The sequence below is a fragment of the Haemaphysalis longicornis genome, unplaced genomic scaffold (assembly GCF_048455015.1).
Source record: "Haemaphysalis longicornis isolate Haplotype H1 unplaced genomic scaffold, Haemaphysalis longicornis Haplotype H1 scaffold_10, whole genome shotgun sequence".
Classification (NCBI taxonomy): domain Eukaryota; kingdom Metazoa; phylum Arthropoda; class Arachnida; order Ixodida; family Ixodidae; genus Haemaphysalis; species Haemaphysalis longicornis.
Window position 1 is genome coordinate 153,951,405 of NW_027526204.1, and position 12,822 is coordinate 153,964,226.

Consider the following 12,822-nt stretch of genomic DNA (forward strand, 5'->3'; position numbering starts at 1 on the left):
AGTCCCGATCTTGTAGCAACGCTAACTTTAAGAATTCAGGCTAAGCAACACCGAATTTTATTTCGCCGATGCAGGAAAATATGGACTGTTTCCCTATTCCGACACTCACACAGACGACCCCTTTCACATACGATACCTAGAGCCCGTAACATATGCGGAAACAAATGAGTCGTCTGATTACCCAGCCACCTGTCTCATCTAGGCGACGAGCTGGTTGTTCTTTAGGAGAAAAAACTATTATTATTATTAATATTATTATTATTATTTTTTCCAAGCACTCCGAAGTCTTGGAAATGTGTGTCGGATTACAAAGGAATTCTCTTCTCCAGATCCATTTCTAATGCTATACAATGCAATATGTATCCCCCAGTTAGAATATGCTTCTGTTGCCTGGAACGGCATCTCCAAATCTAGTAGTGAATTAATAGAACGTGTGCAGAAGAAGTTTTTATCCATATTTAAGCACCGTCATCACAATCACAGTGCGGGTCCTGATTCTGACTTACCCATAGTTCCTTCCATTCCTTCGTTGACCTGCAGACGTATGCGTGCAGACCTTACATTTCTTCACAAAGTTGTTCATGGTGACCTTTCTTGCGCGGACCTGCTTAACTGTTTAGAGTTTAGTGTTCCACAGAGGCCCACCAGGTCGCATCGCCCTTTCTTGACCGCTGCGCGCAACTCCAATCATTCTCCAGTGCGCAGAATACAGAATTGCTACAACCGCTTCTCTGAACACCTTGACATCTTTCAAAGCTCCTTTACAATTTACCGTACTGCGCTGTTGAACACAGTATGTTAAACATCTATGATATCTCTGTCGTTCGTTTTTCTTTTTTTTTATTGCTGAAATTTGGTTTCTCTGCGGTTCTGTTTAACCAATATAGTTGCCTGTTTTTGAAACTGTTCACTTATCATGCTTGTCTTATCATTTGTCTCTATACTCTTGTCATTGTTTTTGTCGTCTTACTGTCAAACTTTGTTCTCTGCTTGTTGTGTATTCATTACAATAAGCTGAGCCACAAAGGCATCTTCTTTTTTCTTTTTACCTGTACCCAGGCTCCGCCTGTTCTTTATTTTTGTAATTTTCGCTACTTCAATATGTGTGTGTCTTGTCGCTTGTTTGTTTCTTGCAATATGTTTCTTGTATTTTGTTTTCATATAACTATCCGTGCGCCAGCACTCAGGCCTCTGGCTGTTCCTGGGCACGTAAATAAACATGATTGATTGATTGATTGATTGATTGATTGATTGATTGATTATTATTACTGTTATTATTATTATTATTATTATTATTTATGTTGTTGTGCCCGGTACTAAGGCCTCAAGGCTGTTCCTGGGCACAATTAATAAACATGATTGATTATTATTTCATACATACTGCAGACCACACTAGGTCCAAGTAGGAAGGGCATATGGTAGATACACAGGTAAAAGAAAAATAGCAACTCAAGTGCAGCAAGAAATGCAATTACTCTAAGAAATGCTTGCAGAATACGGTTCACTTAACGTGTTCCAGTCAGACACGGTCAGAGAGAAAAAAGAATACATTAACGTATTAGTTCTGGCAAAAAACGTGGTAAGTTAGAATAGAGGTGCCGAGTTGGCCTGGTTGGAAGAGAAGATACGTACAGTCGTCAAAAGTGTTAACAATAACGAAGAAGCGGTTGCCAGCCTATGCACGGAGCGGCACATTACGATAGCCAACGACGCATCTTCGGCGGTTGATAATCGGGGCTCCTTAGGCTGACTTGCTGTACTCCGCAGCTCCAGCGCATGCGCACAGCTTCGCTGATTACCCAGGGCGCTACAGCAAGCTGCCGCTCTGTGCATATGGTGGCACCTCAATCTTTGTTGTTGTTAACACTGTTGATGACTGTACGGGGATGGGTCTATCGACAGTTTGCGATTCAGCAACACAAAAAGCAAATCAAGTCGGAAATCACGCCTCCGTGATTCAAGCGTCTGGATGCCGTTATCAAACATAAGCTTGAGTGGGGAATCCGTCGGGTGAGTATTTGGAGTAGATGAATCGAATTGCCTTCCTTTGTATTCGTTCAAGCTTATTAATGACGTCGCATGAGCAGTTGTTGTGGGGGTCATTTGAAGGTTTCCTTTTCAACCACCTTTACAGCGTGGATTGGAGCCATTTTTTTTCTGTGACTCTCCTTCAGCAGTTCATCCTTGGGGAGTATCGGAACGGATCAACCGGGTGGCAGACTAAACGTTCATCCCCTACCATTTAGTTCCCAAAGGGAGTGAATGATTGTGGCAAGGGCCGTTAGTCCCCCAGAGGACGACCTTTAGAGTGTACCGATATCAGTGCAGGCTCATAACGCTGCAGGATCCCTGCCGCAGGTGTTCAACGTGTGCACGGTGGTGGCGTGTGCCGAGGACTTGTTCGCCAGCGCGCGGGTGAACATCAACAAGACGGTGTTCTTCGTGTGCATCGGGATGTTCCTCTCGGGCTTCCCCACCGTCACGCAGGCGGGCGCGTACGTCGTCAAGCTGCTCGAGGACCACACCGTCAAGGCCGTCATGGCGCACTTCGTGCCCATCATCGAGATCACCGTCGTCATGTACATCTACGGTGAGCCAAGCCACGACCGCCGCATTTGGGCGTTAAGCACCACCGCCCATGTACAAAGCGGACTCCTTGATGGATTTTATTCTTTTTGATGGCGCTTTTAGCCTTCTCAACGAAAATTCTTCTGCATGTTCTTCTTGTCCTTCTTTCTTCAATTGGCGTGGAACCTGTTCTGATGCCCGCCGAAGAGGTAGAGCTGTCCAGGAGTGTGGCCCGCCAATTGAAGGAAGAAGAAAAACCAAGGTGTGTTACGGAATGCGTTAAGGTGTTTGCGTCTCGTAATGTAAGACAAACGGTCAGCGGTGGTTTCGGGAAATTGATAAGGTTTCTGGCAAAAAGTGGCTCTCGTGTTGCGGTTTCGGATAAGGAGGGTATTTTTGTTGTTTTGCCAGAAGTAATGTTCTTTGAGAAGGCTAAAAGCGCCATAAAAAAGAATTTTCGTGAGGTAAAAGCAAAGGCCACTGTCGCTAAGCGGCGCCCGGTAAAATTGTCGGCGATTCAAATCTGTGCCGGTTGTACTCTGCAGTAAAAAGTGAAAAAGGCCTGATGTTCGAAGCGTTCTTCACCGTAAAAACCCAAAAGCCCGAGTACCCGTTCCGCACAATTGTGTCGGAAAAGGGTTCTTGGCCGCACCTTGTTTCGGGTTATCTGCAGAAGCATTTAAATTCGCTTCGCCTCTCAGATCCGTTTCTGGTTCGCAATTCCACCAGTGCTGTAGATTACCTGCGAGCCGATGGTGGGATTTTTTTCTGATGCCTGCAGTGTAGATGTTGACCTGTATTATTCCATTCCGCATGCACCTTTGCTACGAAGTCTGAAAGAGTACATCAATGATAATGACGTCCGTAATGCTAGTGGGGTTTCTGTCGAAGGTTCCTTGAAGTTGCTTGCCCTATATCTCAGATCGACACTGGTCGCGTGGGGAGGGAAAGTGTACTTACAGAAAGCAGGCATTTCCATTGGCTCTCGTGTTGCCCCGGTCCTTCGCAATATCTTTCCGAGCAAAGTTGACAGAACAATTGAAAATGAACTGGATGGCATGAATCTGCAGTTGTTTACGTTTGTTGACGACTATCTTGTTCTGCTTGGGAACACCGCGGCTACCCATACGCTCATAGATGTCATGAAGACTTTCAGGAAAAAAGGGCTTGCCCTTGAGTGCCCGTTTGAGGTAAGAAAGCAACGCGAACTTCAGTTTTTAGATGTCTTGATTAGGTTTCTGCCCACCCACACTTGCTGGATGTACCATCCTAGGTCCACCAAAAATTTGATAAACTACGAATCGGCCCATTCGAAGCTAGTAAGAACGGCGTCGACATTTCCTGCATCAGATATGCGCTAACAAAATCCTGCGAACATTTGGTGGAACAAAGTGTCGCCGCGTAGACCGGTTAAGAGCGGCCGGGTTTCCACATGAGTGTGTTCTGTTGGCGTGCAAGAGGAATTGCCGAGTGGTTAAAGGACAGGGAGCACCGATCAGAGCAGGGGAAAAGAAGCAGATTCCGGGGTCGAGAAGATAGCGGTGATTCCATGCCTTCATGGCACTTCTCATCGCCTAAAGAAGATAGCATCAAGATATGGGGTGCGCGTTTTCAGCGCAAAACAAGTTGGCGAAAATTTGCCCAGCGGTGCAACGGGTGGCAGAAAATATTGCAATAAGGAAGAAGGGATGTGGTAGGAAACACGGCACGAAGTTTGTAGAGTGCAAAAAAGACGTTTTTTACAATATTCCCTTAACGTGTCGAAAGAAATATGTAGGACAGACCGGTCGCTGCCTGAACGTACGCCTTCGCGAACATCAGAGCTCGCTAAAAGGGTCACCGTATTCGCATTTAGCTGTGAATTGCAGAGACTGCAAGTGCCTCCCAAAACTGTGTGACACTTTAACTGTTGATAAACACAAGCAACGGTTAACAAGAGAAATAATAGAAGCCTTCCATATAAAGAAAGAAGGAAATGAATGTGTTAGCCAACCGTCGGTTTTGTTGTCTGACACTGAGTATGCCTTTTTGAATCAGGGTTGATAAAATGTGTTGCGTTTTGTTATTGTCAGCACACCTGCGGTTTATGTATAGAATGTTTGGTTGTTGGTGCACCGTGATCTTTTCGGATGGTAGATCGGACATTTGGATGTTATGACGGTGGCGTTTATTCCATGTATGTATGTATGTATGTTTTCTCGTAATAAATTTTCAGTTGCTAGTAGCGCTTTGTCCCGTGTACTTGCTTGTCCTCGTCGTCGTAGCGCTTTTCCCACCATGAACATTTAACTACAAGCCCAGCTCGCAGTTATTCTACATGGCGTTTCTTGTTCTAGAGTTTTGGCTAACTTTGCCATGCCGATGTTGAAGAGTACTGATCCTGGTATAGATCCCTGTGGAACACTTTTGTCGTTGTAGTAGGTATCGGTTGTCCATCCAGGGAGCATGCTGCTGCTGAGTTGAACGGGCCGTTTGTGGAGAAAATTACGAACCCAAACTTTTGCTTTTTTGCTGGGGATGGCTTGGGCCAGTTCAGTCAAAATCGTCGTTTGATCTACTCTTACGAAGTTTTCCGGAGGCCTACAGTAAGGACGCAGTCAGGAAGTCCGCGGCCGTACGGGGATCTGTTGATTACCCGTCGTAAGAGCCAGAGGCAATCGCGTGTTCCCAGGTATGGACGAAAGCCAGTTTGGGACGGGTGAAACCATGGGTTCACATATTCCTAATGGTATTGTAGCCAGTCGTTAATCAGGCGTTCGATCAGTTTACATAACGTGGGTGTAAGAGATATGTTCTAAGGTTGGAGATGACAGAAGGGCCTTTTCCAGGCTTTGGAATCAGGTTAACCAGGGAAAGCTTCAGGGTGTCAGGAATTTCACCTGTGTTCCAGGAATGATTTATAAGGCCAAGAAGTTGTTCTAGCTTAGGCTCGTCGAGGTTACGGATGTGTTACCACGTGACTCCATCATGCCCTGGAGATGATTTCACCTTGCTTTGTCGGATGGCGGTGCGAAGTTCTGCCATCGTAAAGGGGTGTCTAAAGCTGAGTCGTCCTAGTCTAGTTCGATGGTAGGTAGGTACGTGCGGGGGGTTGCGTACTCGCTGAAGGGAAAAGCGTTGCTATAATCTCCCGCTTGACCATCTCCGGGCTGTTGTGGAGCGTGAGCGTCGAGAAGAGGGGAAGACGTCGTTTGCCCTTTCCTGGCATGCCTCTGTAGATTCTCCAAAGCTTCCAGAGTTTCGCTCTTTGCATAAAGTTGGGCATAGCTCTTGCCAGTGCTCATTAGACAATTGTTTCTGATATTCTTAAATCAGTTTGTATTGGTGCCTTAGTTTCACGACGCGGCGTTTCCCTAGTCGTCTGTATTTACGAGTTAGGTGTTAGCTCGGTTGCACTAGTTTGCCAGGGGGCCGTCCATGGCAGGTGTGTGCTCAGAGCATGTTATGGACTCTTTCGAGATTAAGGCAGCATTCTGAGCACGCTTTATGAAAGTAGGAAAGTCTGTTGCTGGGTCTGATGATTGGTTGAGAATTTCACGAAGGGAGGTCCATTTCGTCAATTCCAAAGTTTTTGCCGTCCGGATTCGCTTACCACTAAGGGAAATTGATATTGGAAAGTGATCACTTCCCCAAGTGGTGTCGCATGTTTTCGACGGAGCTACTAGCACGGTGACTCTGGAGTACTTTGGTGCTTGAGGAGCAGAGTATCGGGGGCGTGTTAGCTTGCATGCTATTACAGGGTCCGAATACGTAACATATCCATTGACCTAAGGAATGCTTCGGGGTTCTTGAAGAAGAATAAACAGCGTCTTAAGTTGTTGAATCTTCTGTTGTAATACTGGTGAATTTTGCAAAAAAACTTCAACAGTTCCATTGTAATACTGTGGGTGCAGCCACCACTGACCTTGGGTGGTGGTTCCTCTTTGGAGGTTGTTGTTGTGGTAGCTTACTTGTCATGGTCTGTATAATCTACAGGCGAGACAGACAGGCAGAGAGAATTATTTTTCCGCTGTTCCAGAACGTTTTAACGCCTCGGTGTTAAGCTTGCTTCCCCGCATAGGCGATGGGCCAAAATTCTGCCTAACAGCAGTCAGCTATAGCCATCTGCCAGTTCATTTGTGTCCCAGAAACAAAGTAGGAAAGATAAGGAGGTGCGACGGGCATTTCCTACTCTGTTGAGGACGCTTTGAGTTGGGGTGTTCGGTGTGAAATGCCCCATGGCGACGATTAGTTTTTTTCAGCACGCCCCCGCTCATTCCTGCAAGTCGCGGGTGCGGATTTCGGGCTGTGACGGGACGTCGCTCACTTGTCGTTTTATCCTCAGATTTTGGCGCCGGCTCGCGCCGTGACAAATTGAATGCGCCGCCATGTTGCTTCAACTGCCATGCTCGTTCTGGCAAAAGAGTGGCTTCTCTCTTTTCACATACCACGCATGCCTTCTTACGGAATGACCCCTCGAGGCATCTTACAGTAGACTTGTGTAACAACTATACTAGATATTTACTAGAACTATGGAGTTTGGTTCGTGATAATCCTACCTCCAAACGAACTTCTGTTTCTTTACCATGTATTAATTTGCTCTGCGTATGATATTCTGGATTGCGATTTGCGATTTTTGGGCAGGATTTTAGTATCGCAGAAGCAGTGCCGACGCTTGACCGAAGATTTCGATATACAGCGAGCCCTATATGCAACATAAAACTAAGAGCAGGAACACTTCATAAAGACCATGATAATAATAATAAACGTCTGGCTCCTGTAGTACCACCTTGTCTTCCCCGCAGCAAGTTCAGTTGTTGTAAATAACTGCCCCCCCCCCCCTTCCCCCTTGGCCCCCATGCAGGCATGCGGCGGTTCTCATTCGACGTGGAATTCATGCTCGGCCGGGCGCCCAATATCTATTACCGTATTTGCTGGACCATCATTTGCCCCATTGGCATGACGGTGAGTCGGAGGCCTTTTAGACCAGCATCCACGATATGCAGCGTGTGTCGGCTGATTTCAGGCAGGAGATGCTTTAGACAAGTATAGAACAAAGTTTGGCCCCAATGTTATAATGTGAAGCCTATGTTTTGGCTATCCCCGGGCCATTTGTGCGTTCGAGCGTGCGTGTGCCTGTGCGCGTGTGTGTGTTGTGTGTGCGCGTGTGCGTGGGTGCGTGCGTGTTCGCGCAAACTGAACGTAAACTAAACATGAACGTGTGGGGAGGTGCCACATTCTCCAGTGCGCTGCTGTCATGATGTCAGCTCAGTGTTGAAGTCATGTCATGAAGTTGTCATGAAGTCATGTCGGTTCGTAGACCGGAAACGCACTCGTCAGATATGCACAATCGGCGTCCTGCCTCCTGTAAGTCGATAGAACGGAGGGTGGCGACTAAACTGAGTTAACACCCCGAGCATAAAACCGGGTTTTTCTATCCGTGCCAAGCAGAATTTTAATACTTGAGGGACCATGATGGCTTGTTTCTCGTGCGGCCGCTCATGCGAAAAATAAATGGGAAAGGACCGTACGTCGTGGTCGCGTTGTCTTCGCAAAGCATAAGGTACTGTTATTCCCCTGGCTATGCTTCAAACGGAGTGCAGGATATCGATTGGTCGATAATTCTTCATACTACAGCGCAGCAAGAATGAACTACTAAAGGTGAAGCACACAGGTCGAGCGCTGGTAACTGCCAACTTACTTTTAGTCTTTTTTCTTTCTGCGCTGCACTATACTAATTAGTACGCTAAAGCTCTAGCAGCATCGGGCTAAAGATCGGAAACAAAATTGTCCAGAGATTCGTGGCCAAGCGGACGTTCGGCGCCCCTCTGTCCGCCCAGGCACTCTTAAACCAGACAACCTATCACAAGAACCGCAGGGGGCCATCTTTGGTTTTGCGATGCCCCTTGGCATTATTAACATTGAAGGTCACATCCATTATAGATCACAAGCGGCGCTCCCTTTAAATATTTTGTTTACATACTGAGTTGTTATTTCAGAATAGAATTGACTGAATTCTCAGCAAACAGGCCGGTCAATATGTAACACAACTCGCTCTTCTTTCTGTTCATTGTCTCTAATATTTGCGAATTCACTTCCTTCGTCCATCGTTTCCTTCCCAGCTGGCCTACGCGCACCGCGTGGTCACCTACAGGTCGCCCGTGTACTTCGAGGCATCGGTGCCTAACGAGTACAAGGCGCTCGCGTGGATCGTGGGCTGCGCGGGCCTGCTGCAGATTCCCATCGGGGCCATGGCCTGCATCCTGGAGAACATTCGGGTGAGCGGGGTCGAGACGTGCGGCGGCGCTGCTTGCACATTTTCTTCAGCAGGAGTCCTGATTGAGGCATCGCGTTGACGCCATCATCCTACACCGCTCTCCGCCTTCAGTTCATGATGCTTCTCAAAATGTCGCACGTGAGCTGATACGTCTTCTAACTAGAACAAAATAGCGATTAAATTCGTCCAGAAAATAACTAGCTTTATTTTATTACCCAGATTTCTGGGCGTGGTTGATGTTTTTGGTGATGCATCTTTAATTATTTCCTTTAAAGTGGTAGTTTAGCAAGATGTGAGGCCGGATCTTCTTTTCGGATTCCTAGCGTGCAGTACTTACGGAAAGGCAAGTTTAAAGTATAACAGTTTTAAAATACAGAATAAAGACGACGGCGACCACAAGAGAAAATGAAACAATAAAGTTTCCGGCCCCCGAACGGGAGCCTCGTTCACACTTGTTCGGAGCGGGAGCCTTGTTCAGAGTGTGAACAAGGCTCCCGCTCCGAACAAGTGTGAACGAGGCTCCCGTTCGGGGGCCGGAAACTTTATTGTTTCATTTTCTCTTGTGGTCGCCGTCGTCTTTATTCTGTATTTTAATGTCATTCCCGACCAGACGGGTGTCCATCGAAGCCTGGATTATATAACAGTTTTCTCAAAGATATTTCAAAGTGCACCAGTTTTTTTCCTTGGAGAAACAAAACAACGCACAATGGCAGAAGAAAAATAAGAACATCTCGGCAAGAATGAAATGCCCCTTGGTCTAACGACATGGATGATTGAAACGTTCAGCTTTCTCTTTAGGGATTCGTTCGCTGTAGTTGGGGTTGTAGGCGTTCACGGGATTTTGGTGACGGGACGGTTTCCTCAGTGAGACCAAGCTTGCTTCGCTTTAAATCAAAACTACTTCGACCCTGTCGGAATGTCGCAATAGTATAGACGTCGGCTTCATAACGCCAGTGACAAGGGTTCGATTGCGACAACGGGAAGCGTTTTTGTAAAGCGAAGCTTTGTTTGCCTTACTGACGGCGACCGTCGACACTAAACCCTCCGCAGAAAGCCCTACTTTGACAATGACGATGATCGCGGGTGAAGCGAAAGACGGTTGAAACGCGAAGAATTCTCGGGTTCAAAGCCAATGTCTTCAAAGTCAGTCCAAAATCCAAATCTTTATGCACAATGGGCTTGATACAAATTAGAAACAGACACCGACCACGAGTGTTTATAAAATGAAAAAAGACGTTTCGGCTCCCGTACGGGAGCCTTGTTCACAAAATCTCAATTGTTCACAATGGGTTTACATAAAAAGCACGTTTAACACCTTAAAGAACGAGAACGCTTCCAGGGGTTGAAATCGAACCTGGGTTGTCGCGTTAAGAAGCGGACTAATATCCGACTGCGCAATTTCGACAGGGCCGAAGCAGTTTAGATTTTAGACTTGGACTTTGACTCAGGTTGCATGGGAGAAAGCTCCGGGTTTTGACCATCTTTCTCTTAAAGAAGGGGGCTGTCATTTTTGCTTGAGGTGCTTGAAATGCCTCCGCCTATCATCACACTTTTGTGTAAGCCATGGTGTAAAGTTTGCTGTCCTGCATGGAATTCCTGGTACGGAACGGTCACCATCATGGCGGCACAGAAAGCTTCGCTTTAAAAATGGGGTCTAGTGCACTGTAGCTGCACCTGGGCTGTCAGGACTTGCACCACTTCAACGCGCGCCGAACCCTCTTGCACCGACACAGATGTTGTTGCTTACCGTATCCATCAAAGATACAATTTTCGCGCCAGGAAAATGGAACTTGCAGCCTCCTACGCGGCAGCGCGACACTCTTGCAACTAACCCAGATCTGTGTGCATCATGCGTCAGAATATATTCCGAGTATGTAATAGTAGGTAGCCTCTATAGAGGCTACCTTCTACTAATTAGGGCTTTCGTATGTCTGGCAATATGTTTTTGGAGAAGGCGTGCGTATGTTGTACACCTGGGCCTTCCTATTTTGATTTTTTTTTTACTGTGTTTTACCTCTGATCTATCTAAGTTATTGTTCTCCCAGTTTCTGCCGCTCATTTGAATTATATACCTTGACCTTTCGAATGTTTTTACTGTGTTGCTCTTATGAACCCTGGAGTTCTTGTTAGCCCAGTTTCTGCATATAGACAAACCTTCGCGTTATTATATTTGTCTCGATTGTAAGTTGCTACACATGTTTTGTCACGACCCTGTATTACTTTCTGTGTATTTTCTTATTGTTTTTGATGACCGCCCTAATACTATTTAAAGTTTGTACTCCCCTTACTCAATGCTCTCATTGAACTTGTAGGGTATCATAAATAAATAAATAAATGTTACCAACTAGGTCGTGCCCACACTGTTAAATAGAGGCTAGCCAGAGTCAAGCGGAGAGAGAACGCGTAGCTAAGTCAAGGGGTGTTGTGGGAAGCTTCAGGAAAGAAGTTACAACGGAGCGGAAAAGAAGGAGCGGATAAAACAAGTTGATCGTAATCTGCGCCTTGCGGCGAGAAGAACGATTTGTCTGACTGACCACTTCTCTGAAACTGTGGAAATAAAAGAATAGATTGGCTAGAACAACGAATGGAACGGTAGAAGATGAGCAGAGGCTGGGTGTGTACCCTGCAGTAGTTCTTTTGAAGAACGCGCAGCCACGTTGCAGCTGCCCTCATGAACGATGCCTCAATCTTGGGTGGATTGAGGAAGGCCGGATGTGTACGAGTGCACCCATCATCTTGCATGATATTTCTTGGTGTCCTCCATTCTTTCGCAAAAGGTGATATTGTTTGCAAATAATAATTACGACTGCAAAAATACATATTGAAAGAAAAATCCCGCATAGCATTATTTTCTTACCTAGGTTTTTCTATGTTGATTTGAGACGTTACACCGTTTAATTTCTGATGGTTCACTTTATAGTGAACGATAGGAAAGACATCCCTGCAGCGAGAATGCGAGAATGTCGCTGCGCGTGCGCGCTTTGCGCATCGACCCCCCGACGATCGGCGGAACGCGCATACAAGCCTATCTCGTTTCTCCCGTGTCCTTGCAGTTCCCTCTGCGTGCCTTCCAGCCGGAGTACCAGTGGGAGCCCAACACCGTCAACCGCGTGAACGCCTACTTCGAAGAGATCGAGGAGCGAGGCATTCAGGCCGCAGAGCAGGTCAGCGCCGAGGTCCAGGGCGTCCTGTACGACGCCACCGAGGCGCTCGACATCTCCTTCGACCCCAACGAACCACTCGCCTTCCAGCCGAAAGTGTGAACGCGCCGATACACCAGTGGCTCCTTTTCTGAAGCTCTTCAAGGCCTATTTCATTCGCCGCTGCCATTATATTTGTGGGCACCAATGATTGGTTGTATTTGCTGTTTACCGCTGTCATCGCTTGACAATCGCACTGTTTTGGCGAACTCTCGCTACTAGAAAAAACAATTTCTCTCCCGATAATTTCTTTTTGGTTGCTCTTTTTGTTGTTGTTCCTTTTTTTTTTCTCACAAATTCCTGCGGCGTCGTTTACTCGCTGCTTCTCCGAAGGGCGTGCTGCCTTGCTTCCGTAGCTGTTGCTAAGCAAAATTTCCGTAATTAATTTCTAACGGCGCACGGGTAGCCCAACCCTACGTTTATCATCATGCTTGAACTAACTCACATTCGGGAGGGAGCGAAGAATAAAGCTCGATTCGACCATACCTGTGCGTGCATTGTTAATTTGTGTGCATTGCAGAAGTGATAAACGTACTTTCGGCGCTTCTAGAAATTCAAATGTTGGGCTTTCATGTAACGAATCGCAATTTTGGCTGTGAGGTGTTCCGTTGGAGAGGAATGCGGATTACCTTATGTTAGCTTAGAATCTTCAACGTGCGACCAAATCTGGACGCACGGACGCTTTTACGTTTTGGCCCCGAAAGAAATAAAACGGTCATTTCTCGTAGTAAGTTCCAATGCTGTGCAATACATGGCCATCCTCACGGCCAGTTTTAGAAAACGGAAGTGGCGCAGTTC

At 46.6% G+C, this 12,822-nt stretch overlaps 1 protein-coding gene across 1 annotated transcript; it reads left to right on the plus strand.

Moving 5' to 3' along the window:
* The first annotated feature begins 1,853 nt into the window (after positions 1-1,853).
* On the plus strand, positions 1,854-12,731 carry LOC144158016 (sodium-dependent dopamine transporter-like). Its single transcript, XM_077688705.1, has 5 exons — positions 1,854-2,010; positions 2,359-2,590; positions 7,412-7,512; positions 8,670-8,825; positions 11,878-12,731. Exons 2-5 carry the CDS (start codon positions 2,455-2,457, stop codon positions 12,085-12,087), a joined length of 603 nt encoding a protein of 200 aa, XP_077544831.1. The 5' UTR covers positions 1,854-2,010; positions 2,359-2,454; the 3' UTR covers positions 12,088-12,731.
* Positions 12,732-12,822: the final 91 nt, after the last annotated feature.

Bases quoted from the DNA above. Each gene is read 5' to 3' on its own strand.
- LOC144158016 (XM_077688705.1), top strand. From the start codon at position 2,455: ATGTTCCTCTCGGGCTTCCCCACCGTCACGCAGGCGGGCGCGTACGTC. The intron at 2,591-7,411 runs GTGAGCCAAGCC...GCCCCCATGCAG, and splicing joins CGTCGTCATGTACATCTACG to GCATGCGGCGGTTCTCATTC. The intron at 7,513-8,669 runs GTGAGTCGGAGG...TTTCCTTCCCAG, and splicing joins TTTGCCCCATTGGCATGACG to CTGGCCTACGCGCACCGCGT.